Below are 27,277 nucleotides of genomic sequence, written 5' to 3' on the forward strand. Positions count from 1 at the left end.
TAATGCTTCAAAACGGAATCCTTGAAAATCAGGCTTTTGTCCAATCAAGATCTTATGAAGCACATTAGAAGCTATTCTTTTATCGCCTTGCTCATAAATCATGTTTCTCATTTTTTCTACACTTTCTGCGTCATACACCCCACTGTTCATCAAATTCGGAAGAGGAGTATATGACCATGTTGTTAGGATATCGGTTGTAAGTTTCAGAGGAGCAATAGTTTCTCTGATTCGACCGTCAGCCGTGTACCATCTACCCCCTATCTGAAACTTCGCCGGGAGAAGAGGAGTACAATCAATTTGTGTTCCTCGGTTCTGAAGGATATGAGTTACTGGTGCTATGAACATTGATTGGTTGTTATAAGAAACAGGTATTTCTTGATAACATAAATCCTCTGCTCTTGGTGTTACATAGACGGGTTTACATTCCAGAATATGTAAGACTTCACCTGCCACGACCGCTGTAAATCCAGACCGTTTTATAATACTGGTAACAAATTCGGTTGGGTTAAGTCTTGCCAACGTTAACTTCGTTTCCATCAATGTTTTATCCACCTTACACATCTCCGTCATTACGGTATTATATAGCTCCGTCATACTCTGTCCTATATAGTTTTCGACCAGAGTTATTTTTGAATTGAAATATGTGAATAAGTCGAAGTTTTTCCCTGATAGTGCTTTCCTTCTAAACGGAGAGTTGATAGTTCCTATCTCAACAATTATGATTCGAGGATGGTCAGTAGAAAATCCTATATGTCCACATACTTTAGTTTGTTCTTTTGCTCTGATAGAAAATAGATGCGTATTCGAGACCGTACTGTAAACAGCGTTTAAAGATTTATTATTTTCTCCTGGAATTTCATTGTTTGTCTTATTAACGGTTCCTTCGTAAATAATTTCAAAATCTGATTCTTCACATTTCAGGTTGTAATTAATATCCCAAGTAATATAGCCATCTTCCGAATCTAAACATCTCCCTTGAGAATACCTACATGTTAGACCATTCTTGAGATATATGGCATCATTTTCAGAATCCACCGTTACAATATAATCATGCAGAGTGATTTCATATTCATAATAAACTAATGCATCAACCCATGTGTAAATAGGTGTTCTGTATGTTCCACCCTTACAATTGCTTCCCCACACTGCTCCAACAATGAGAGCTTCTCCTCGTGTTGTTGCGTTTCGCTTAATTTCTCTTAACTGGTGGTCATGCGTTAGTTTCACAATTCCCATGGCTTGTGACTGACGGCATTCTTCGGAAGTAAAATCTTTTACGATGTATTCATATCCTCTTTCATAATCAGAAGTATGTGAATGCATCCCGCAGTGTTTAATACTTCTTTTAATTATAACTTTACATTGGTACGCTTTAGTTTCACTTTTGATACTCTTTTGAAGTACTTGGATTTGAACTTCTTTAGTCGTGATGTTATTTGTTGGTGGTACACACGATGCTACATCCATCAACGAATAACTGGTCATATTTATTTCGGGATTTCCGCAATCAAAGGCAATTAATCCCCGATTGTCGAAACAGAACACTTGGCCAAAAATCATTAGAAAATAATACAGTATTATGGACAGTTGTGTCCACGTATAAGCTCTAAATTTTTGGCGTTTAGGCGCTTTAATTTTCGAGCTCAACTCCTTCACTTTGTCGATATCAACAAATTTTCGTTTTCCCCATTCTGGATTTATTTTCTTCAGCTTGCGTCCACAAGATTTGTTCTTCTCCGAATGTACATGACCGACAAATTGGGTCGGTTTATATGTTTTATTTATATTAGAATCATTTACCGGGGGTTTTACATCTAAAACCGCTAACTTGCAAACAGGTCTTTTTGTTTCCCCATCAATAGTCTTCACAACAGCCGATCTTACTCGACCATCTGAAGCAGTGTGAACTTCTTTTATCACACCTTTTTTCCACTTTCCTTTACGATCCTCATCCATTATCATCACTATATCTCCTAGTTGAATAGGTGGAATATCTGAATTCCATTTTGATCGTTTTCCGAGAGTAGGTAGATATTCTTTTACCCATCGATCCCAGAGCGATTTTGCGTAATGTTGGATCTTTTTCCACTGTTGTCTAGTGGCTTCTGATATTGTGACGTCGTCTAATGAGGGTTCCGACGTTGCTGAACATCCCATTAGGAAATGATTAGGTGTTAGAGGTTCATCGTCATCATTTTCTAAATAAATATTCGTCAGGGGGCGACTGTTTACTAACTTTTCTGTTTCGGTTAAAAGTCCACGCAAAACATGCTCTGGCATGGTGTTATTAGGTAATAAGCTTTTTACTTCCTTTACCAATCTTTCCCAGGAGCCCCCAAAGTGGGGAGAAGCTGGAGGAATAAAATGCCATTGAATGCCTTTATTGGCTAAGCGATATTGAATGGCTTTCATCTCATTATGAGCTCCTACAAAATTCGTCCCATTATCGCTATACAATTCTGAAACTCTTCCTCTTCTACATTGTAAGCTATTTAGACAGATCATAAATGAGTCTGCACTTAAATCATTAGCCAATTCTAAATATATAGCCCTGGTAGTCATGCATGTAAAGAGCACTCCCCATCGTTTGTGGGATTGACGTCCTATTGATACAAAATAGGGTCCAAAATAATCCACTCCTGTGAAAGTGAATGGTTTATAATATGGTTGCATTCGACATTGCGGCAAATCTGCCATTTTTGGTATTTGCGGTTCAGCCTTTTTATTTTTACAATACTGACAGTTGGAGGTAACTTTTGTTAGCATTGATCTTAAATGCATAATGCGATATTTTTGGGTTATCTCCGTTAGCACTGTATTCGTTTTTTGATGTTTAAATGTCTCATGATAGTCTTTTATGATTAAGGTTGATACATGATGATTTTTTGGCAAAATGTATGGGTACTTCATTTCATAAGGACTACACTTTGCATTCTTAAAGCGAGTATCAGACCTTATTATGCCATCTGGAAACATTACTGGCGTATATTTAAGAATACGACTTTCCTTATCCAATGGAAGTCCATTACTTAAATTGAATATTTCTTCAGAGAATGCTTCCTTTTGGGCTTGTTTGATTAAATATTTTTCTGCCATATCCATGTCCTTGGATGTTATTGCATTATTGAAGGTCGATCCTTTGGATCTAGACTTCAACCAATCTATATATTTAATCCCAATACATACAGCTCTTTTCAAACGACTCCAATCGGAACACCAGTTGATGTTAAACAAAGTCTTGATCGGTTTATTCGGGTGTTGAATTAGGAAAATTGGCTTTATTTCCTCAGTCGTGTTACCCTTGATTTTTCTTGCCGGCCAACTTGATGCTGACTCTTTGAGAAAAGTTGGGCCAGTAATCCAAATGGAATTGTTTAGGATTATTTTTGTTCCTTCATCAGCTGGATTATTTTTTGAGTCCACATAACGCCACTGTCGTTCTGTAGTGGTTTCAAGAATTTCTCCTATTCTATGTTGAATGAAAGGTTTATATTTCCTGGCTTCAGAATTAATCCAACTTAAAACAGTAGTTGAGTCAGACCAAAAGATTGTTTCGTTTATTGATAATCTTAATTGTTCTGTCACGGTCTGTGCTAGCCTAGACCCCAGAACAGCAGCTTGTAATTCTAAACGTGGAATAGATAAAGGTTTAGTTGGAGCAACTCTAGATTTTGCAGCTACTAATGACACATCTACTCCGTGAACATGTGTAGTTACCAAATAAATGACACAGGCAAAGGCTAACTCTGAAGCGTCACAGAAGACATGTAAATCTCTTCTTACTATCTTATGGCCCGTCGAGTAACATCGTTTAAATTCGAGGTCTTTCAACGTGCCTAAGCGTTGTAACCAATTCATCCATTTTCGGTTTATATCCTCAGGAATTGGATCATCCCATGTGATCCCTGTTTTCCATAACTCTTGCATGATGATCCGAGACTCTATTGTAATGTTAGAAATAAGTCCCAACGGATCATAAACACTCATTGCCATCGAAAGTACCTTCCTTTTGGTAGGTATTTCTTCGTTGATATTAGGTAATTTTATATTTATTTTAATAACGTCGTTTTTGAAATCCCAATTTAAGCCAAGAATTTTTTCATACGCTTCTTCGGGATTTCCAAGCCAGACAAACTCTGAATGGGATAGACGATTCTCTGGGAGTTTTTTCATCACTTCAACCGAGTTAGACACAAAATCTCTGATACGGAAATTACCATATTCGTGAATATCAATAACGTCTGTAATGGTTTTGACTGCTTCATCTGAATGTTCAAAACTGTCTAGATAATTATCCACATAATGATTTCTTATGATTGCTCTCACTGCCACTGAATTCTGATCCGCAAATTTCGAAGCATTTAAGTTTTTTACATATTGTGCGCATGCTGGAGAACATGTAGCTCCGAAAGTCATAACATTCATGATATAAACATCGAGTCTTGCATTGGACTCATGTCTGAACAAAAATCTCTGAGACTCTTGGTCCTCTTTTCGAATCGAAATTCGGCTAAACATTTCTTGAATGTCTCCCGTGATAGCAAATCTATTCTCTCTGAATCTTATTAAAATTCCTAATAACGACTCGGTAGAATCAGGACCCGTGAGAAGTTTGGAATTTAAAGATTCACCTTGAACTTTAGCAGCTGCATCAAAGACCAGCCGGTGTTTTCTCTCTTGTTTGTTCGGGTTTACAACAACAAAATGGGGTAAGTAAAATGTTTTCTTTGTAGTTGTCATATACTCATGGGGACTTAATTTTCTGGCGTAACCTTTCTGAAGATATTCATCGATCTTCGAGTTGTACCATGTTCGTAAATCTGGGTTGGATTTCATCTTTTTCTCCTGAATCAGTAATCTTGATAAAGCTGATTGGAAGCTATCAGGAAATGAGGTGGTTTCATTTTTCCATAGTAATCCGATTTCATAGCCCTTCCCAATAGGTTTAGTAGTATTCTTCATGATCTCAATTGCTCGTTCATCTTGCTTAGATATCAATTGTTCCCCTGGAATTTTCACTCCGAATCCTTCAGTGGTAAAATACTTTGACATCATCTCCCTCATAGCCGCCTCGTTGTTTTTAGATTCAAAATCGTTAATCATAAAAATATGATTAACCTTGGTGGATCTAGGATGTTTGTTTAGTTGACCATGTACGACCCACCCTAATTTAGTTCTTCTAGCGATTGGTTCGTTAAAACCTCTTTACCTTCCTTCTGAGCCAATCATAAGGAAAGCATGTGGTTGTCCAATCAACAACCTTGGTTGAGCGTTAGAATATCCCTGAATATCAATGTCATTGAGGTATGGATATCGAATCATAATTTCTTCTTTATTTAACGATTGAATAGGCAAGGATAATTTATCAACTGTGTTAAGATTATTCAAGGTGTAAGTTTTGGTATTCAAACCACTAATTTGTATTTTAACTTCATGACTTCCTTTCTCTTGAATGGTTTTGCCATTTGTCCAAGCTAATGTCATAGGACTCTTGACGCCTACAACTCCTAGTTTATTTATTAAATCTTGCTGAATCAAACTAGCAGAAGATCCTGAATCCAAAAAGGCAAAAGTTCGTATTTCTTTGTCCTGGTGTTTCAAAATAACAGGAACTATTTCATAAAATATTTTGTTCTTCGGTCTAAGATGACAATTAACTGTTTCTTCCTTCCCACCTTTAGAAAAATCTTGATTCAAATGTAATAACGGATGATGTTTTCTACCACATCCATTAATTTTACAAGGTTTCGCATATTTACAATTTAATGCCATATGTGTAACTGAATTGCAACATGCAAAACACAATTTCTCCTTTGAGGCTATTTCACGTCGCTTAACAACATCAAACTGCTTAAACTTAAAACAATCTGTAAGTTTGTGAGCTGATTTACAAATTAAGCATTTGGTTGACAAAACTTTTTTATCGTGAAAATTAATTTGTTTTGTCTTTTCGGCTCTAGGTTCGCGTTCCGATATTAAAACCGTAGCTAAATTTTCATGTGGCACAAGCCAATCATAAAATTCCGAAATAGTTGGTGATGTGTATGGAGCTTGAAGTGTTGCCAAAGACTTCTGATCTTCTAGATACTCTAACCATCTTCCCTTTAAATTTCCTGGTAATTTTGAAGTTAAGTCTCGAAGTAATCTTTGGTCGTTTAGATACTCCGGCTTATTCAAACTCTTCATATTAGTAATTAAATTCCCAATTGCTCCAATAAAATCGACTATTGTATGAGGGTTGTCGTATCGAGGGGTTTTAATTTGAAATATATCTTTTAAGAGCCCTGCATATACCATCTCGGCTCTCCCAAATCTATTTTCAAGGCGTTCCATTATCACCTTGATATTATTGGGATCTAACATAAGAGAGCTCACGGCTTTTAAAGCAGACGATTCAAATTCTCAAGATCACCAAAACCACCTGCAGTGGTTGTTTGATCAAATGTCATTTTAAATCTTGGCCACACCTTGTGTGATCCGTCAAAATAAGGAAGCTCCATCAGAGAAGGTCTACATAGAGATTTATTTAAGTGCTTATATGGATCACTATCGATAGACTTTGAACTCTGTGCTACATTAATGTCCGCCTTCAAAGTGAGGCCTTTTATTAAGGTTTCCATGTCCGAACATTTCACACAGACCCAACGTTCAGTTTTTTGTGGAGCCTGTGTAAGCCCAACACAGGTTCCGTGGAACCAGCGATCGCATTCATCACAGGCTACCATAAATAAGTCTTCATTGTCCGGTTTGTCACAAAGTCGACAGTGACCAACTCTGTTCTTAATAAAATATGATTTCTTCATTTCTTTAGTTTAAAAATAAGATAAAGGGTATAAACTTCTTACTCTGAATTTGTTCTTATCTGCTATCCCTTGGGATGATATACGCACCGTCTGGCCGGCCTGCTCTGAGGCGGGAGCCCAAGACGATCACGAATCTCAGCAGAACCGTCCCAAACTAGGCCCTCTCGGAAGGGCGGATAGTCGACGGATTTGAATTTCTTTCGATCAGATGTTTTATGCACCGTCTGGCTGGCCTGCTCTGAGGCGGGAGCCCAAGACGATCACGAATCTCAGCAGAACCGTCCCAAACTAGGCCCTCTCGGAAGGGCGGATAGTCGACGGATTTGAATTTCTTTCGATCAGATGCTTTATGCACCGTCTGGCTGGCCTGCTCTGAGGCGGGAGCCCAAGACGATCACGAATCTCAGCAGAACCGTCCCAAACTAGGCCCTCTCGGAAGGGCGGATAGTCGACGGATTTGAATTTCTTTCGATCAGATGCTTTATGCACCGTCTGGCTGGCCTGCTCTGAGGCGGGAGCCCAAGACGATCACGAATCTCAGCAGAACCGTCCCAAACTAGGCCCTCTCGGAAGGGCGGATAGTCGACGGATTTGAATTTCCTTTGATTATTGACGCCTGATTGGCAGTCTTCTAAGATCATCCTTCTGCTCCAAGATTCAAATAAGCATGCTTTGAATTCAGCTCAATGAGCGGAATCGTTTTGAATCCTGAATTTTTCAATCTCAGCGTGCGGGATTTGTACCAGGATTCAATCTCAGGATTGAATCATTAAAGCGCACTGGAGATTGATTGAATACAAGAATACAGCACCCTCCCCGAATGAAATAGTACAAAATGTTCCTCGTGTCCAATATGAATATTCGACGTTTCTATGGGGATTGGGAAGCACCGAGCCTATGGAACGAGAAGCGCAGTAGTAAGGATAGCAATAAAATTATATCGGTCATCTGAAACGCCCAAGAGTTGTATCAAACCACCCTACTAGTTGGCTCTACTGAAGGTCATTACCAGCCTTGGTTAAGTGTAATATTTGACCATCACAGCACTATGATTGGTAAATTAAGTCGTGGTCTTGTGAATGTCAATTCTAAAATTCTGATACCATTTTATTCATATTCTCTGATTAAAAGCAAGCGGTCCCATCTAAATGTGAAGTCATTTCAGTACATATGTTTAGGTCAGAAGGCTGTCAGAAATTGACGATAGACTCATCCCAAACGTCCTGTCTGGCAGGAATTTTCAGTTAACATTGCCAGAAATATCAATGCTGGCTCGATTCATTTCACCATCAAACAATTGATCAAGGATTGAATCCTGGGATTCAATCCTCCCATACACGTGGCATGATTCATTGCATGCCTGGATTTGAACCAAAAATGCGCGCGAAACAAATCTTGCTCTGGTGATTTTAAATCTCAGCAGCTCTTGGAAAGGGATTTTTTGAAGACTGCTGATTGGTCCTATCCTTCTAGTTGCTTTGAGGGGAACAATCTTTGTGACGCTTTGATTGATGGTCCGTTCCTTGGGTGTTCCGACCCAAAGGTTTATGGAGAAGGCTTTCGACGAATGAATTACTCCAATGGGCAAGTCGGATTTAGCCCAGTTTTGATATTTTATCGTTTTTTTGGTTTTCTCGAATTGTTTGTCAATTTCGTTAAAGTACTCAACCATATGATTTATCTCGTCATCCAAGGTGGTCATGATCGAGAAATGGTGAGCTAAGAGTAGTCTTTTGGATCTCCTATGCGGACTACTCCTGGTGGCACTTATGACCCAATGGGAGCAGCTTCACTGGCTTGACTCCTTTTCTGGCTCCAATGGCCCAATCGGCGTTCCTATCGTGGATTGCCTTCTGTATCCTTCCCTTTGAAGGATATCAATTCTTTTGAATTGATTTTTGGAGTTCCTATGCGGACTACTCCTGGTGGCACTTATGACCCAATGGGAGCAGCTTCACTGGCTTGACTCCTTTTCTGGCTCCAATGGCCCAATCGGCGTTCCTATCGTGGATTGCCTTCTGTATCCTTCCCTTTGAAGGATATCAATTCTTTTGAATTGATTTTTGGAGTTCCTATGCGGACTACTCCTGGTGGCACTTATGACCCAATGGGAGCAGCTTCACTGGCTTGACTCCTTTTCTGGCTCCAATGGCCCAATCGGCATTCCTCGTTCACGTCCTCTCTGGGTTTGCACTAATCCCTTGTGGGATTGTCTTCTTTGCTGACTTATTGTAAGGCGTCAGCACACCTATTCAAACAAATTTTCCAAAACAAAACTCCAAGTCCTCTCTGGAGCCACCAAAATGTGGGGGACGGTCCAAATCCAGAGGAAGCGAAGGAATTCCTCTAAGTCGCAGAACGAGATCTAGTTTCCCAGATCCGTAAAAATTCTTTGACTATTCTCCCAAACAGGGAGCGGATTTGTATCTCTCGTAAAAGGTAGAAATTTCCTACCGGAGAGAGTCGACCACTTGTTTTTGGAGTTCGGATATTTCAAAGGTAGTAAAAAAGTTCCTTGGAACTCGTACCTTTTTCAGTAGTGATCATGAACTGATCTTGTATTGAAAACAACTTGCCTTAAATACTATCTGAAACTAATACAATTCGAGTTCGTTACAATACCAATGAAACTAGACTTCTATTCGATACATAATTATTCCAATAGGGCAAAAAACCTAATTCCTATCAAAAGGGAGAATGAGTCAGAACATTTTCTTCTCCCACGTGTCCTTTTTTCTAGAAAATCTATGCTAGATTGTTTCCTTATCTTAACCACGCCTAATTATCATAACTATTCTATTTTCCTTTGCATCCTTCATCCTGACACCTCCCCGTCTCGATAAAGAAAGAGAGAAAGGACGCACACAAATCTAAGACAGGTCACAAACCTAAGACAGGTAAACATTTCCAGATTCTTGCAAGGCCTGTTTCTGCATCTTAGAATAACATCCTGTCGCTAAGGGTCTAAATTCATTAATTGCCTTACTTCGCAGCGCTTATCGCTTCATGCGCTTTGGTTAACCAGACTAAACATTGAGCAGAAATTTTATGACATGTTTCCGTTCTTACATCTAGCATATTTATTTGAACAGAGATAAATCTTAGTCTATCGCATTGGCGAGACAAAAATTAAACATTGGTGGCGACTGAGGCTTGTTTTGAAATGCTTAATGAAAACCCTAATGATAACTATGATTATTACAAATAATTTTTAAACCGCGAGATTATTATTTCAATCAGCGAAGCGACACTGATGATAAAAAAAAACAAATATATGGATGAGCTATTTAAACTTAAAGAGCAAGACAAATCACGCTGGATTTAATCCCAGGTCTCCTGTCAATTGACGCCGTTTCGGCGATCAGCTTATAAGCCATTTTACGAAGCCTGGTCAAATGACAGGAGACCTGGGATTTTTCAATCATCGGCGTCAGTTTTCGCGATGATGATGGTTGATGACTGTGCGCATTTCTAGCGTAGCTTTTCATCCAGGCGAAAACTTAAATGGAGAAAAATTATTAAAATATTTCTGATCACAAAAGTGCTTTTTTATGTGCAATATGGGTAACAAAGAGGTAGCTGATACAATAACTAGGTGTAATGTTGCAGTAACGAACATGTTTGGATCTCATTTTTGTCATTTTCTCCATGTCCTCGTTTGGTAAGATGAGGCGTTAGTGAAAATCACGCAGGATTTAATCCCAGGTCTCCTGTCAATTGACGCCGTTGCGGCGATCAGCTGTTCCGAAACGTCTTGTAAAATGGCTCATTGCTTGTTCTGAAGTTCCCCCTCACGGTGTCCGGCCGTTTGGTCGAACGCCGTTTGGCCGAACGCCATTCAAAATAATCAAATTGTTTCAACGCTTATGAGTATAGTTCATAAGTGTGGCTCAATAGCTGATCAGCTAATATTTTTTTTTTTTTGATTTATATGATGTGTACCGAACGACATGTTTGTCGCTTTATTAGTGCTCCAAGAGATTAATTAAAACGACCCGTTAATTCAGGACGAAGTTATGAACTCGCGTCAAGACTCTAAGCTAATGGTTGGTTCGTTTCTGAGTTACCAACGGTATACTAGGGTTTGAAGTGATTTTCATCAGAAATTTTTCCTTCCTTTAAACATTGGCTATTCTTTCGATTTGTACTGGTTGCATAGATACTGGCAATAATTAAGCTTATTCTTGATTGTAAATTTTACCTTCTTTAAATCATCGGCAATTCTTTGTAGTTATACTGATACAGTAATGACCCGATTTTGTCAGCCCCCGGTTTTGTCTACCCCCGATTATATCTACCCCCGATTTAAGCACCCTTTTTGACCCGATTTTGTCTACCCCTGATTTTAGCATCTTTTTTGCCCGATTTTGTCAGCCTAAAATTAATACAGTGAAACCTCCATGAGTCGATATTGAAGGGACCATCGACTCATGGAAATATCGAGCAATGGAACAGCAATCCTTTGGAAAGCTGCTTCTAGGGACCATCATAGTAACCATGAAATTTTCTTTTTAGTATGGTTCCATGAGTCGATATCGAGTCATGGAACATCGACTCATGGAGGTATCACTGTATTTATTTTAATCAGAGTAAACACGTCTATACTGCACGCTATGTCTGAACCAGACGATTATAAAAATCGAATGTACATCGGATTTTTTCTCGCAAGAAATCAGTATTTGGTCTATATTTTCAAAATCGGAAGGTTTTAAAATATTCTATCGGTGAATTTTTTCTCATACATTTTGTATGGGTGGAAATGCGTCGAAAACGTGATTTTCAAGGGATTTAGTATGAAAAATGGCTAAAAAACAATGACTATTTTTAAAAAATCAAAAAACTAAGTCCGTAAGTTAAAATAAAACTTGAAACCCATCGAAAAAAAAATTCCCGATTTTAGCTCTTTTCCGATTTTGTCAACCATAAATGCAGCATGGGGCTGACAAAATCGGGACATTACTGTATCATCATTATTTGCATTATATATTTGAATATTTTTCGTAGTTTATTGGAATTATGGATTATAATACGCTCACAAAGAGTCTTATTAAAAAACTTTTTTTAGCGCAAGGGTTAACTTAACTGAGATGTTATTGTTCTCCAAGATTAATTCTCACTGTTTTTCCGTTGTGAAAAGAAGCAGTTTAAACTCGTGGTTGCTGGAACTATGAATTAATTTACTTAGTACGATTCGAAGCATCAAAGCAAATCGATGTTACAGAAGAACGAATAAGTCGTGAACCGTTTTATTTACTGTCATAAGCTGACTACAAATGCAATGCAAAAACCTCTGCTGGCAGCTATGACCGCAAGCAGAAGAGTGGAATAAGGTACCGTGGGGCAAGTGGGTAATGGAATTCGCATAGTTGAGATTCTTCAAATTCTAGAGACTTTAAATTGAAACAAATGAGGTCGTGTATATTTTTTAGCTTGACTCCCACCAAATATAAGCAGCATGCTGAAATTGATTTTTATGAAAAATTAATACCCAAATTTTTATTTTCGATCTAAATATCATTTTTCGTTATCTAAAATCGTTCTAAACACGTTTTGGACAATGATTTATTTTTATTTGCAAATCTATGAATTTTGGTTTTTGATTTTTATATTTTTATTTTTGAACATCCCTATCCTTTTTCATTTTTTCTTGAAGCCTCTTCTAGTTACTGATTTTTGGCAATAATAAAAATTCAAGTTTTTAAGATACTTTTAAAAATAATAAATTTTGAATATTTTTCTGAAAATATTTTTATTTTCCGTGTAATTAACGGAAAAAACAGGTTTGAAATTATTTTAATACCACCAAGCATTTCTACTGTTATAGGTTTATAGTAGAAAAATATAAGAGGACGATTTTTTATATTACACGTTAAATAAACCCCAGGCATTTGTAGGTTATATAAGAATACAATTTTTCAAACAATTTTTAAAAATACAAAAAAGTTTCAAAAGTAAAAAATAACCTTTCTCATATGCGTGTTATGAGTCAAGGCTCAAGCCAAAAATAAAATCTTTTTGATTTCCAAGCTACGAAAAAATACACAAAATTCCAAAGTGTACCCCGTCTAAAGGCGGGGTTGGGTATTAGAGGGTTAAAGAAAAAATACAGAAAAAGTTTTTGAAAAATGTCTCCTTACTTTTCACCTGCCCCAAAAGTGGGGCAAGTGAAAAGTTTACCGTTTTGAATAATCAATTCAAAAATAAACAGTTATATCCACGATTTCTATAAGCTTTAACATTTGTTAAGGCTTCCCAATGAACAATAACATAAGTAATATTTAAACAAAGAAAATGTTATTCTTTTCACTTGAATTTTCTTCTGTTCAGTTATGTTAGTTGAAATGATTCGACAACATTATAACTGCAACATTTCCAATGTTAGTTCTTACATTATAGTACAGCAATTGCATTTCTGCTCTGTATAATTCCCACCGCTCGTTATTTGTTTTTGAGAAAGTCGGATATGACGTCGGATAACTCTTCCGGAGAAATCAAACGGAATCCTTCAATAACGTATTTAGAATCTTTTTTATGTGGATAGACCTATATCCCATTTTTATGTTTTGAACTAGCTTTACATAGACATTCCACGAGATTTCCGTGTGTTCTCTAATATTGCAACTTTTCAGTCAACGTCTTCCTTTTAATTGGCTGCCCGAAGTAGACATATTAATATTTTTATGTTTGGCAACATCTTTTAGAGAAGTTCCATGATTTCTAATAGCTTTTAACGCTTGAGTATAGTGTTTCTTGAATTATCAGCACGTTATGTTTTTCTATGATAATTGCGAACCATGTTTACTTATGGCGACTTAAAGAGAAAACACAAATTCAATCTCTAATGATAAACTTTTCACTTGCCCCACCTGATAAGAAAATTGACGGAGTTTAAATTTAGTTATTTTTAGGTCTACGTCGAATTAATTCTAAAACTTTTTTTATTGCGGTTTAAAACTGTCACAGAGGACAACTAAGCAGTGGTACAGGAAATTGTTTTCCGCAACTTTTTTCCACTGAAAATATTAAAATAAGATTGTACGCTGCCAACTTGTTACGGAGTAACAGTTGACAGATTAACAATTTTTCACTCTATTATGCAATAATGGCTGAAAAATCTCAGAAATATCTTACCTATCGTAATGTTCTCAATGGCCTCAAAGGTTTACGCATGAGTTCAAAACGTTATTTCACATATTCAGTGAAATATTGTTTTCACTTACCCCATTTACCCACTTGCCCCGCGGTACCTTACACTTAGATTTTTTTCACGAGCTCGGCTGTGCGAATCTCGGTTTCCCGATTTTAACCGAGACTCAGCTAACAATTTGTCCGGTTGCTTAGCAACGAAGCACGATTTACTGATACTCGGCTTTTATTTACTGAGATCCCAGGAAATTCGTTTGCCGACTTCTCGGCTGTGCGGATCTCGGTTAAAATTAGCCGAGATTCGGCATTCTAATTTAAGTGTGAACAATTGCTTAAATTAAGGATTTTCTTCTTTCACCATTGCATGCCAACTGAAGTTCACTATTGTTTTCAATTTCGGCCAAACGGAATTCGGCCAAATGGCCATTCGGTCAAATGATCCTTTCGTCCAAATGGCGTTCGGCCAAACGGCATTTGGTCAAATGGCATTCGGCCAAACGGCATTCGGTCAAATAGAATTCGGCCAAATGACCCGGAACCCCACTCACAGTCACGAACTAAACTAGTCATAGCCTAACTCGATCTGAATTACATGAACGAATCGTTGTATCTCCTTAGACTTTACGTCTATGACTTCAGATTCTTCTGGTGTAGGATAAGCAGACTGCATCTTATGCGCTTTCTTCATTTTTTTCACCACTACTCACTCTTCGATGGTAATTTGACTTTTTGTAGCAGCATAGATTTTCTCAACTATTTACAAAATCTAAGGTTTACTTTGCCTCTAAGAGTTACTCATACTTTATACTAAATACATAATACATTTTTTTGAGACCAAACGATTTTTTGTTGTTCAATTTATCGCAACTCTATAAAGTATGAAAGTTTAAAAACTAGTAGTATTTGTAGTATTGGGGCCTTCCTTAGCCGAATGGTTAGAGTCCGCGACTACAAAGCAAACCATGCTGAAAATGTCTTGGTTCGATTCCCGGTCGGTCCAGGTTCTTTTCGTAATGGAAATTTCCTTGACCCTCCTGGGCATGGAGTATCATCGTACCTGCCACACGATATACGAATGCGAAAATGGCAACTATGGCAAAGAAAGCTTTCAGTTACTAACTGTAGAAGTGCTTTTGGAACGCTACGCTGAGTAACCGGCTCTGTCCCAGTTGGGACGTTAATGCCAAGCAGAAGAAGAAGTATTTAAAATTTATTTTTTTGAAATCAGGTCACATCATGTTTCGAATAGCAAAATTTGGCATAAATCTCAAATCTAGGAATTTTGAATAAATCCTGAAATTAATCATAACTTCACGAGTTTATTGAGGAAAACTATAACGTTTCCTAATCAACTTTCTTAAATAGCAATTAAATCCAATCCAATTATCAAAAAAAAAATGCTTGTTTTAAGAATTTCATTTGAACAAAAAACATCTGTTTTCTCTATCCCGACCGAGACCGAGACCGAAAACCGGGAAATACTCTAGAGCTTCCTTTCTACTTTTGAGTGGCCATCCTGATTTATGTAGAACCGTATTATACAAGCATTAATATCTCATTCTGTTTCAGAAAAGGGCGAGTTGAATGTGAAAATTGATACCCTGAAGAGAGTAATCCAGCTTCTGTTGAATGGTGAACGTCTGCCGAGTTTGTTGATGACCATCATCCGATTCGTGCTTCCGTTGCAGAACCATACGATCAAGAAGCTGCTGCTGATCTATTGGGAAATCGTCCCGAAGACTTCTCCCGATGGCAAGCTGCTGCAGGAGATGATTCTGGTATGCGACGCCTATCGGAAGGACCTCCAGCATCCCAACGAGTTTCTCCGAGGATCTACATTGCGGTTTTTGTGCAAACTGAAAGAGCCGGAACTTTTGGAACCCCTGATGCCGGCTATCCGGGCTTGTCTGGAGCATCGCCATTCGTATGTCAGACGGAATGCCGTGCTTGCTATTTTCACCATCTACAAAAACTTCGAATGGCTGGTTCCTGACGGGCCGGAATTGATTGCCAACTTTTTGGATACACAGCAGGATATGTCCTGCAAGCGAAATGCTTTCCTCATGTTGCTGCATGCCGATCAGGAGAGGGCTTTGAACTATTTGGCCTCGTGTCTGGATCAGGTGAACAATTTCGGTGACATCTTGCAATTGGTCATCGTGGAGCTCATCTACAAAGTGTGTCATGCCAATCCGGCCGAAAGATCTCGCTTTATTCGATGCATTTACAATTTGCTGAATTCTTCTTCGAATGCGGTTCGTTACGAAGCAGCTGGAACACTGGTCACGCTTTCAACGGCACCGACAGCCATCAAAGCTGCCGTCAGCTGTTACATCGAGTTGATTATCAAGGAAAGCGATAACAATGTAAAGCTGATTGTACTTGACCGCCTAATCGCATTGAAGGAAAACGAAAACATGGAGCGAGTTATGCAGGAATTGGTGATGGACATCCTCCGAGTTTTGTCTGCAACTGATATTGAGGTCCGTCGTAAAACGCTTACTCTTGCCATGGAGCTAGTTTCGTCAAGAAACATAGAAGAAATGGTGTTGGTTCTGAAGAAGGAGGTTTCCAAGACACACAATATCGAACACGAAGACACGGGAAAGTATCGCCAGCTGTTGGTTAGAACTCTTCATAGTTGCTGCATCAAATTCCCCGATGTCGCTGCCACCGTAATTCCAGTACTGGTGGAATTCCTTTCCGATTCCAATGAGCTAGCTGCCGCGGATGTTCTCATTTTCGTACGGGAAGCCATTCAAAAGTTCCCACATCTTCAGGAACTCGTTATCGAAAAGCTACTGGAAGCTTTCCCGGCTATCAAGTCTTCGAAAATCCAACGGGCCGCCCTGTGGATCCTGGGAGAGTATGCCACCTCTGCGAAGGACATTATGGATGTGATTGCAATTGTCAATCAAACACTGGGTGAGGTGCCCATTGTTGAAGCCGAGCAGAGAAGGCTGGCAGGCGATGAGAGCGAAAACGATGAAAATAAGACTCCGAATGCTGGCGCTGTTCCGAACAATAAGGTCACCTCGGATGGAACGTACGCTACGCAGAGCGCTTTCAGTGTTGCTCCGTGAGTATTTTTTGATCGTGTAACATACCTCTGTAAACTTTTTCTCCGAAAAATGTTTGCCAGTTTTTCACTTCCCAGAATAAACCGTTTCCCAGATAAGTATTTACAGAGCTGGTAGTAGATCTCTTTTTAATGCCATCTTTATGAAAATTCCTGTTTCTGGAAGGAAAGAACCACTAGATGAATCCCTGAGGAACTACGAATTGTACAGTCATCAATGCATATGCTTATTCTTACTCTTACTCTGCGGCATATGATTTCATATACACTAAAGTCTTTTTTTACACGGTTTTTTTTGCTCGCTTTATTTTTACACGGCTTTTTTTACACGCCTTTCGGAATTAACACGGTACTTTTTTTGCACAAAATTCGGAAATAACACGGTTTTTTTACTTATTTACACGGATTTCGGAATTAACACGGCTTTTTTTTCCTATTCACACGGATTTCAGAATTACCATTACGGTACCTTTTCCACGGATTCTAGAGTTACCACGGTTTATTTTAACACAAATTCCATAATTAGCACGGTTTTTTTTGCACGGAATTTTTTTGCACGGCACGGGGGACCGTGTAAAAAAACCTTAGTGTACATTGTAACTTAACAGTATGACTCGATTCTATAGTTGTTTATTAAAACATGTTTATACTTTATACTTGAATGAGCAGTGATCTGATGCAGTGATGCTATCCAGTTTTTTTAGGGATGGTACAGTCTGGGGAACGGAATTCTGGGGAATGTTGCAGAATCAGTATTTTGACTTTACAATGCATTTTCTGTGAATAATATTCCTAATGTTTATTATTTTCATGTACCTAATTTCAGTGTCTCTAAAAAGGTGGAACGTCCGCCACTGCGCCAGTACTTGATGGATGGCGACTTCTTCATCGGGGCAACGCTCGCCTCTACCTTGACTAAATTGGTGCTGCGATTCATCGATCTGGAACCAAATGAAAAGAAGCAGAATCGTCTTTGCACAAGCGCTATGCTGATTATGAGCTCGATTCTTCACCTGGGAAAATCTGGATTGCCAACGAAGGCCATCACCAACGACGATATGGACAGGATTTTCCTCTGCCTGAAAACTCTTAGCCAGCGTACGCCCGAAGTTGTGCACATCTTCAAGCAGTCTTGCCGAGACGCTTTGGCTGGTATGTTGAACGCTCAGAATGCCGAGGAGCAACAGACGCAGAAGGATAAGCAAAAAACGGCCGCCAAAATCCAGCCGGACGACCCGATTGCTTTTACACAATTGGCCAACGGAAAGAACGACCAGCTGGGAGAGAACGTTTTCGAATCGAGTTTGAACCAAGCCCTTGCCGGCACGAAGAACACCACTCTCTCCGATGTGGCTTCACCCAACAACAAGTTGAACAAAGTGACCCAACTGACTGGATTCTCGGATCCGGTGTACGCCGAAGCCTATGTCCACGTCAATCAGTATGATATCGTTCTGGATGTGCTGATTGTGAACCAGACGAGTGATACACTACAAAACTGCACCCTAGAGTTGGCCACGGTTGGAGACTTGAAGCTGGTGGAACGGCCGCATCCCGTTGTCTTGGCGCCGCACGATTTCTGCAACATCAAGGCCAATGTCAAGGTGTCGTCAACGGAAAACGGAATAATTTTTGGAAACATTGGTAAGTAGTCTACATAAAGCTGGACGTGTGCCATTTTCGTCGGGTTTGAGTTGAATGTATTGAAAATATTACATAGGAAAAGTGTACCAGTAATGGCTATAGTGGTCTCTATTTGGCCATATGTGTTTTCTCGAAAACTTTCACATTTTGAATGTTTTAACATCAAGATTCAGTTGATATCAAACTATACTACTGAAACACTTAGAATGAGCTTGAGCTTGATTGGCCGCTTGTGGTTGCTACACCAGTATCGCCAGATCAGCTGCACTTAACAAGGAACCAACCAGATGACTGCTTGGGATTAACAGACACCCTCAGTGTATAAGTGCTGGTGATCTTCTATTTTTAGGCAACAATGGTGCCTGCTACGTCAGAATGCTGACCAATGAGGGGAAGGGGAAGGAGTTGAGGATGCATTCACTGGCTCCCACGGTAGACCGTATATACCACTACATCTACGCCAGTTCATGCGGGAAGGATGAAGGGGTGAGTCCGTATTTTTTATGGCAGAGAGGCTTGCTGTTTGGTTAGCAGACTGCCTATGTATCAGGCGTAAGGAAAGGTGCTATAGTGATGGAAGAATGGAAGCGTAGGGAATCGGTTTTTTTTTGTCCGTCTCGGGTTCTAGCAAATGCTATGAACTGTGATACAGTGGCCCAATTTCATAATCGTACAGGATACAGTTTTTAGATCAAGTTAGTAAAAAACTGTTAAATTATGTATTGATTTTAGAATACTTTATCCACATTAAATGTAATAGGTGTCATCTATTACTTGCCAATCACAAAATGTTTCCATTTACATTCAGCTTTGGAATCATGGAAAAGTATTAAATTTATGTCTAAAATTCACCCAATTCCATATTCGTACACCTACCAAAACTCAAAGATACAACATTCAAAGCTAAATTTAATAGCTCTGTTTGATTGCTGAAGTGTTTTATTATGATGCTCAGATATAGTGAAGTACATTTAGACAATTTATTAGCGAATATATATGAAATTTAGGTATAATTATGAGAAATGCCAGTTTTCCAAAGATGTTTGCTATAAAATCCAATAATTCCAACCATAGCGTCCATTTTTGTCATTGAATCCAATATATTAATTATATTCGTGAGCTCTGATAGAAATTTACAATTTACAATATTTACAATAAAGTACCCTAAACTACGCTGTACATACCTCCACATAATTGATGTTATCGCAATATTCAATTATCTTTGAATTAATATTCAAATTAGCACACTATTTTGCAATTTATTGATTTTATAAGAAAAATACAAAATAATTTGAACGAGCAAAGAGCATTGGTATATATTTTACTAGAATATATCCTGTTGTTTTCATCATTTTAAAAAAGGTTTGTGTTGCGGTTACGGCAATAATATTAATTTTATAAATCTCTATAATCATGTTTGGTAGTAAAATGTTTTGATAGAAACATTAACTATGGATTATGTATTTCCATTTAGGAGTCATACATAAAGAAATTGACTAAATTTTTGGTTTTGGATTTGTTATAAATGTTATAGTACCTAAGATTCAAAAGTATAATTTGTCGATATCTACTCCTAGCTACCGTCAAACGGGGTAACTTGCAACACTTTTCGATTTCAATTCAATATTTCTCAAAGTATTTCAGCTTTCAATGAAAAGTAAAAATGTGTTGTGTACTAATTACGGTTAGTTTAAAACTGTAGGACACTATTTTTTTTCATATATCGTACTTTGTTTACTCAGAAAAATCTAAAAATATGCGTTCTGCAAGTTACCCCACATAAGGGGTAACATGCAACAATACGATAAAATGATTTTCGATTACAGTTCTTTATTATTTCTATTGAAAATTGTTTTTAAACGATTAGAAAATGAATAACTTGTTTGATACCGTAAAACATATATTAGGGGCCGTCCTTTAATTACGTAAGGCCATTTTGAGAGTTGTTCAACCTCACCTTCCTCCGTTTGAAAATTAAAAATAATTTGTAAGGCATCTAAGGAATCTCAACCTCCCCTCCCACATAATCCTTTAAGTAATTGATGGACAGCCCCTATCGTAACTTATTGTAAGCTCAATCCTTCCACGCACAAGGTAGGGTAAATAACTACTTGAGCACCTCCACGATTCACTTTGGCATGGACGGTTTCCTTCTATTGAAACTTTGCAATAAGAAGCACTTCAATACGATGCAAATTTTGGCCAGATATGAGCTCAGTAACTTTTGGAAAAACACCTTCCGAAGTGTATCAAAATGCCAAGAATATGACATAATGTTCATTTTCTTTTTTTGGAACCAACAAAGGATCCTCCTTGCTTGAATTGCCAGTAGATGGTTTCTTATCTTCGTTGCTGGACTCCTTGTTCGTTGATGAAAGAATATCCTCAACCTTAACGGTCTGGCCAGGTTCAACTTGGATCCTTTTCTTGCGTTTTTGGGTGACTGACTCATTTCCAAATCGAGCTTCTTTTAGAACATCGACGAAAGCAGCTGACCACGACTCGTCTGCGTTCTTACCTGCCTCGCTCTCAGTCGATGGCAGCTTCTTAAGGACTTGAAAACGATTCAACGGATAAATACCTGATGCTCTAAATCCTGCCCGCATATTGTCGCTGGCCTTGTCCATTCTATCGAGGGCTTTTTTAAGGAGTCCTGGGAATACGAATTTCGGAACCGTTCCCTTATGTTTGGTCTTGTATTCAACCAACACTTCCTTCCATTTGATCTTAAGCGGCCGAAAATATGCAACATTAAGAGGCTGGCAAAAGTGTGTGCTGTTAGGAGGCAGGAACACAAACCGGATGTTGTGATCTCGACAAGCTTTGATCACTGAAATTGAGAGGTGACTGGCCAAATTATCTACATTGAGCAATTTGGGGACTGTTTCCCCAGCTTTTGAGTCAGCATCCTTGAAATGTTTCAGAGCAATTTTAAAAAACCACACAAGCGCACAAGAGAGCAATAAAGCGATTTCAGGCTGTAAACATCTGAGAAATTCTTGGCGATTCTGAAGATGAAACCGAGAGTTGTCGAAGCTTTACTGACCGTGTACGAAATATGTTGTTTGAATGATAATTGTGAATCAAGGAAAACACCTAGGTCCTTGATGTGATCCACACGTTCGAGACTCGTCCCGAGCAAACTATAAGGGAACGCTATTGATCGCTTTTTCCTGGAAAACGTTATGATGGAGCACTTTGTTGGATTCACCACCATACCATTTAGAGAGCACCAGCTGGCAAACAAGTCAAGTTGTTGTTGCAGGTACAAACAATCAGCAGTTGAGCGTATTCGTAAGAACAATTTCAGATCATCCGCGTAAGATAACCGAGGGGCTTAGTAGTGAATAGTATATAGTAGTTATAGATTCAAAAGTATAATTTGTCCTCCTAGCTACTTACTCTAAAACTGATTATAATTTTTTGAAACTTGTGCAATATTCGCAGTAATTATTCTTAAGGAAGTGATGTTGAAAAAATGTAAGTTATTGTTCGACTTACCGAATATTTTAGCAAAAAAAAAGGGAAAAAGGATATTTTTCTTAAATTTACTTAAGTTTCAAATATGTCCGCTTATAAATTTTCCAAATGTACGCTACTACATCTGAACAACACAACGAAGAACTTAAGCAATCATCTAGTCCATTAAAATTTAGTTTTGAATGTTGTCTATTTATTTTTTGTTAGGTGTACGAATATGGAATTGGGTCAATTATAGACATAAACTCAATAAGTAGATGAAAAAACCGAATTTAATACTATACCATTTAATTCCACTAGAGTTTGTATCCTTTGACAGATACGCGTATTTCGACCTCAACCATTTAACCCTCTAATACCCAACCCCGCCTTTAGACGGGGTACACTTTGGAATTTTGTGTATTTTTTCGTAGCTCGGAAATCAAAATGATTTTATTTATGGCATAAACCTTGACTCATAACACGCATATAAGAAAAGTTTTTTATGACTTTTGAAACTTTTTTGTATTTTTTAAAATTGTTTGAAAAATTGTATTCTTATATAACCTACAAATGCCTGAGGTTCATTTAACGTGTAATATAAAAAATCGTACATATTATATTTTTCTACGATCAATCTATCTCAAAAGAAGAGCTTTATGGTATTCAAATAATTTCAACACTGTTTTTTTTCCGTTAATTACAAGGAGAATAAAAAAAAGTCCAGAAAAAAATTAAAAATTTTATATTTTTAAAAGTACCGTAAAAACTTGAATTTTTATTATTACTTAAAATCAGTAACTAGAAGAGGCTTCAAGAAAGAATGAAAAAGGATAAGGATGTTCAAAAATAAAAATTATAAAAATCAAAAACCAAAATTCATAGATTTGCGAATAAAAATAAATCATTACCCAAAACGTGTTTAAAACGATTTTAGATAACTGAAAATGATATTTAGATCGAAAATAAAAATTTGGGTAGGTATTAGAGGGTTAATAGTTTTAATACCAACAGTGCCCCGTACGAAAATGAATTTGAGTAACTGTAGATCAACTGTGATATATTAAGAGTGGTAGATAGAAGCAAGTGAAAGATACAATTACAAAGTACGAGGAAATGAACGGGCCTGGAATTGAACCCATGACCTTCTGCGTATGAAGCAGAAGCGGTAGCCATTGGACCACCAACCCCGTCTGATACTTCTAAACTTTTCGCACGAAAAACGACGTTATTGTTCAACCATACCATTTAATACCATCTCGACTGTGATGGTAGCTTCAGAAATTTACAGAACCTTTGAGCGATGGAATGAACGGCAAAATTCTATTCGATTGTAAATTAGTTCATTTTGTTGCTCTTGTGATAAACACCAAAAATGTGTTTCTTCCATAGCCAAATCATCTACTTGCAAGTGAATTTATCTCCGAAATCCTATTTAAAATTATCCCAACCTGCACCCAACCTACGTCTTGTATATTATATTTATTCATTCGAAATTTGTAAATTCAAGATTTTTTGCGATCATTTCTCCCGACTACCCTTGTGTTTCGGCGTAATTCTCTCACGTCTATCTCGTTCCATCTATTTTTTACCACTGTTCCGGACCAAAAGGTTTAAATAAGTCTCTCGTTATATAACAACTAGAAGCAAGCCATTAATTAAAAAGAAGCGGACAAATACTAAGTGGAACAGACTTCATACCTGTTTGTCTGAAGTATTTTTAAAATTTCTTCATTTTTTTGTCAAAGTGTATATTACATAATAAGTCAAATGATAAGGCTGATACAAATATTAATTTTCTTTTATGTCACCCCCCCCCCCTTCAAAAATCCGAAAATTTGGAAGGGGAGAAAAAAAAATCCATATTTAATTTTTAGGGTAAAAACCAGGTAAAATAATGATCTAGATGACAATTGGAAAAAGTTTAACAACTATCGTTAAAAATAAAATTTGAAAAAATAACTTTATTTCCATTTTTATTTTTTTGTTCCTTATTTATTTTTATCCCCTCCTCGTAGATGACTTAAATCATGAAAGAATTGATAATCCTGTATAGAAATTTTAGCGATTTTCTTCAAAAATCGAGTGTTTGGAATGTTTGGAATCATGATCGGAATTTGAGTACAAAACTTAGTTTGACTGTCAAACTTTGACAAAACGAAAAAGTTGCAAATGTTTAGTAATTATTTGATTTATTATTTGACTTATAAAAGCAAGCAGCTGGAGAATTTATTTAAATCTTCTAAGAGTTAGTGATTAGATTCAAATAACCCTCTATTCTGTTTAATTCAATATTTATGGAATTGCAATTACATAGCTAATGTTTTCCAATATTTGAAACTATAGCATATAAATGAAATGCTGTTTTGACGTTATCAAACTGCCTAGAATACATCTTCGAGCGGTTTAGTGGAATACCTATAAATAAATGAAAAACTAAAGTCGGGTTTTCATTTACTGCATAAAATGATGTTATATAATTTATCGATGAAAAAAAGCTTATGTATTTGAAGACATTGCTTCAAAATCCATAGTTTGAAAACTCAAATTTTTTAAAGCCAGATAAAATATCAAAACTTTTTGTTGAAAAAGTCCAACAACATCCGGTTTTAAACTTTTAGGCATCCGGGAAAAATCCGAGAATTGGAAAACTGATTTTAAATGGACACCCTGTATTTAAATTACCTGCTAATAAGAATTATTTAGAGACCGTACATTACAAGTTCATAACCATTATAATGCGGCTGGTTTGAGCCACGGCGCCGGTGAAGAGTGAGGGAGGAGACGATCTGGCTATGGACGCACAATGTCGACAAGCCTTGACGAAGTCGACGATGTCAACATCCAAACTGGGCTAATAGACGTAGCTTCTGGCGAAGGCCTTCAAAAATGCGTTGTACAGTTGTAATGTTTAAGAATATGTGACGATAAAGCCTGATTTTATTCATTTTTATTTTCAGTTTACGACACCACCGGATCATCAAACGTTGTAGTGCTCAACACTATCCACATTGACATTATGGATTATATTCTACCCGCCAGCTGCACCGACACCGAGTTCCGCTCGATGTGGGTTGAGTTTGAGTGGGAGAACAAAGTATCGGTGAACACCACCCTTACCGATCTACACGAATATCTGAAAATGCTTCTCAAATCAACCAACATGAAGTGTCTGACGCCGGAAAAAGCCCTTTCTGGACAGTGCGGTTTCATGGCTGCTAATATGTATGCTAGGTATGATCGACGGTTGGAACTTCAGGCAGAATTCTTCTTGAATATATCTTTCTATTTCAGATCGATCTTTGGAGAAGATGCTCTGGCCAATTTGAGCATTGAGAAGCCACTGGATCGTCCCGACGCACCTGTCACTGGACACATTAGGATACGTGCCAAGAGTCAGGTATGAATCCACCTTGCAATCGCTATCACTGCGGAACACGTTTTTGTCTCAAGCACCAAAATACCGCGATTTACTAAATTAAGGGTTGCTGAATCCATTGCCGTTTTCAAAAAAATCATAGCACATCTAGTTTTTGGAATATGCACTGTTGAAAATGCTGAATTTGCTTATTTCAGCCAACTTGCGTGCAAGTTTGCCAGCTTGTATGGCAATTTATTCGCTTAATTTGCCGCAGAATTCAAACTTCATGTGTATAACAATTATTATCAACAAAGTTCATGATACTTCCGATGCTCAAAAATTATTTTTTGATAGTTTCGAAAAGTATTTTTTTGTCATATAAGAAAAAAGTAGAATTTTGTATTAAGACTGCAAACATGTTCAAAAATTCGATTTAATCTAAATTTATTCGTACAAGTTCAACCAAATTTTACCTCAAATGAAAGTTGAAGTCCTATTACATGCTTGATGGCTTAGATCACTCAAACGTTTGACAAACCATACTTTAAATTTCATATAAACATCAATTAAAACAGTGTTTTATACAACTTTGGCAAGCTGTAGCTAAAAATTGTGACGTGCTGGAACATTTCTGAGAACGGCATCAGATACAGCAACCCTAAATCTACTAGAGACAGATAGTTTGATCCTTGAGACACACAAAAATGTCATTTTTGTTTCGCTGTGTATCCATTCATAAATCAGCATTATATTTTTTTCTTTCACTTACCAGGGAATGGCTCTCAGCTTGGGCGACAAAATCAACCATACACAAAAGTGTCTACAGGAAAAACCAGTTGCGGCTTAGGATTTGTTTTCCTTTAAACTTTAAATTTTATCTCTTGCTCGGAATGCGCTGTTATACCGGTATTCCAAATTTGAACGATTGCACTTGCGAGGGACAAAGAGCGGAACATAGTGTGTAGAATCCCATTCCTATACAATATGCCTAGTATTAGAACAACTTTCGGATGACGTGCAAAGAGACTATTACGCAAAAAGTAACTTACAGCTATAAATACACACCGTTCTATCACAAACATAGCGATGCAGATATACAAATTGAACATCCTGGTAATAAGAAACTCATGCATGAAGTTATTGTTTACGCAAACTATTTGACTATTAATATATATTCCACAATATGCGAACCAGTTCAATGTGTATCGAAAGAAATGCCATGGTAGCAGGTGTCTTTTTATAGACTTGGTCTTTAAAAAGTCTACTTTTGGTCTGCAAAGTTTCTTGTTTTATGCATCAAGCTTACTTTTTTACCTTTTCGATTTCCAGTAAATCCTGATGTACATTTTTGAGACCGCAGAGATTACTGCGCGACTATTACATAAGTTCTACAGAAATCCTCGGATTGCAATGGCCGTGATCATTATGCAAAGAACAAACGGACAATGCTGTATCTTGTCAGCACCGAGGAGGCAATCAATCTAGCACGATGCAGGTAGCGCAACCCTGGTGAGGTGGACGTTTGAAGGCTCTTCACCGATCAAGAAGAGCAAAAGTAGAGCACACTGATTGATTTTACGACAACAGACCCGGCAACAATCAAAGGACAATGATTGGAAAGTTGGTTCTTGGAGCTTGAGAACCCGCGCGCGTTGGGCTCCTGGTTCGTCAACTGCTGGAAGTCGCGTGAACGTGCCAGCTATTCAGGAAATACCCTGACCCAAAACCGTGTAACCAGTGGTGTGTTGAAGTGTCCAAGATTTTTGAGATTATCGTGATTTTGTG

At 37.8% G+C, this 27,277-nt stretch overlaps 1 protein-coding gene across 1 annotated transcript in view; it reads left to right on the plus strand.

Annotated features, from left to right (window-relative positions):
* Window positions 1-26,682, plus strand: part of LOC5565050 (coatomer subunit beta) — a 28,762-nt gene extending 2,080 nt beyond the window's left edge. Inside the window, exons 3-7 of the mRNA XM_001649342.2 lie at window positions 15,519-17,028; window positions 17,855-18,672; window positions 25,092-25,365; window positions 25,426-25,531; window positions 26,265-26,682. Coding sequence (XP_001649392.1) covers window positions 15,519-17,028; window positions 17,855-18,672; window positions 25,092-25,365; window positions 25,426-25,531; window positions 26,265-26,339 — 2,783 coding nt within the window. The 3' untranslated portion in view covers window positions 26,340-26,682. The remainder of the gene's footprint in view (window positions 1-15,518; window positions 17,029-17,854; window positions 18,673-25,091; window positions 25,366-25,425; window positions 25,532-26,264) is intronic.
* Window positions 26,683-27,277: the final 595 nt, after the last annotated feature.

The sequence above is a fragment of the Aedes aegypti genome, chromosome 1 (genome assembly GCF_002204515.2).
Source record: "Aedes aegypti strain LVP_AGWG chromosome 1, AaegL5.0 Primary Assembly, whole genome shotgun sequence".
Taxonomy (NCBI): domain Eukaryota; kingdom Metazoa; phylum Arthropoda; class Insecta; order Diptera; family Culicidae; genus Aedes; species Aedes aegypti.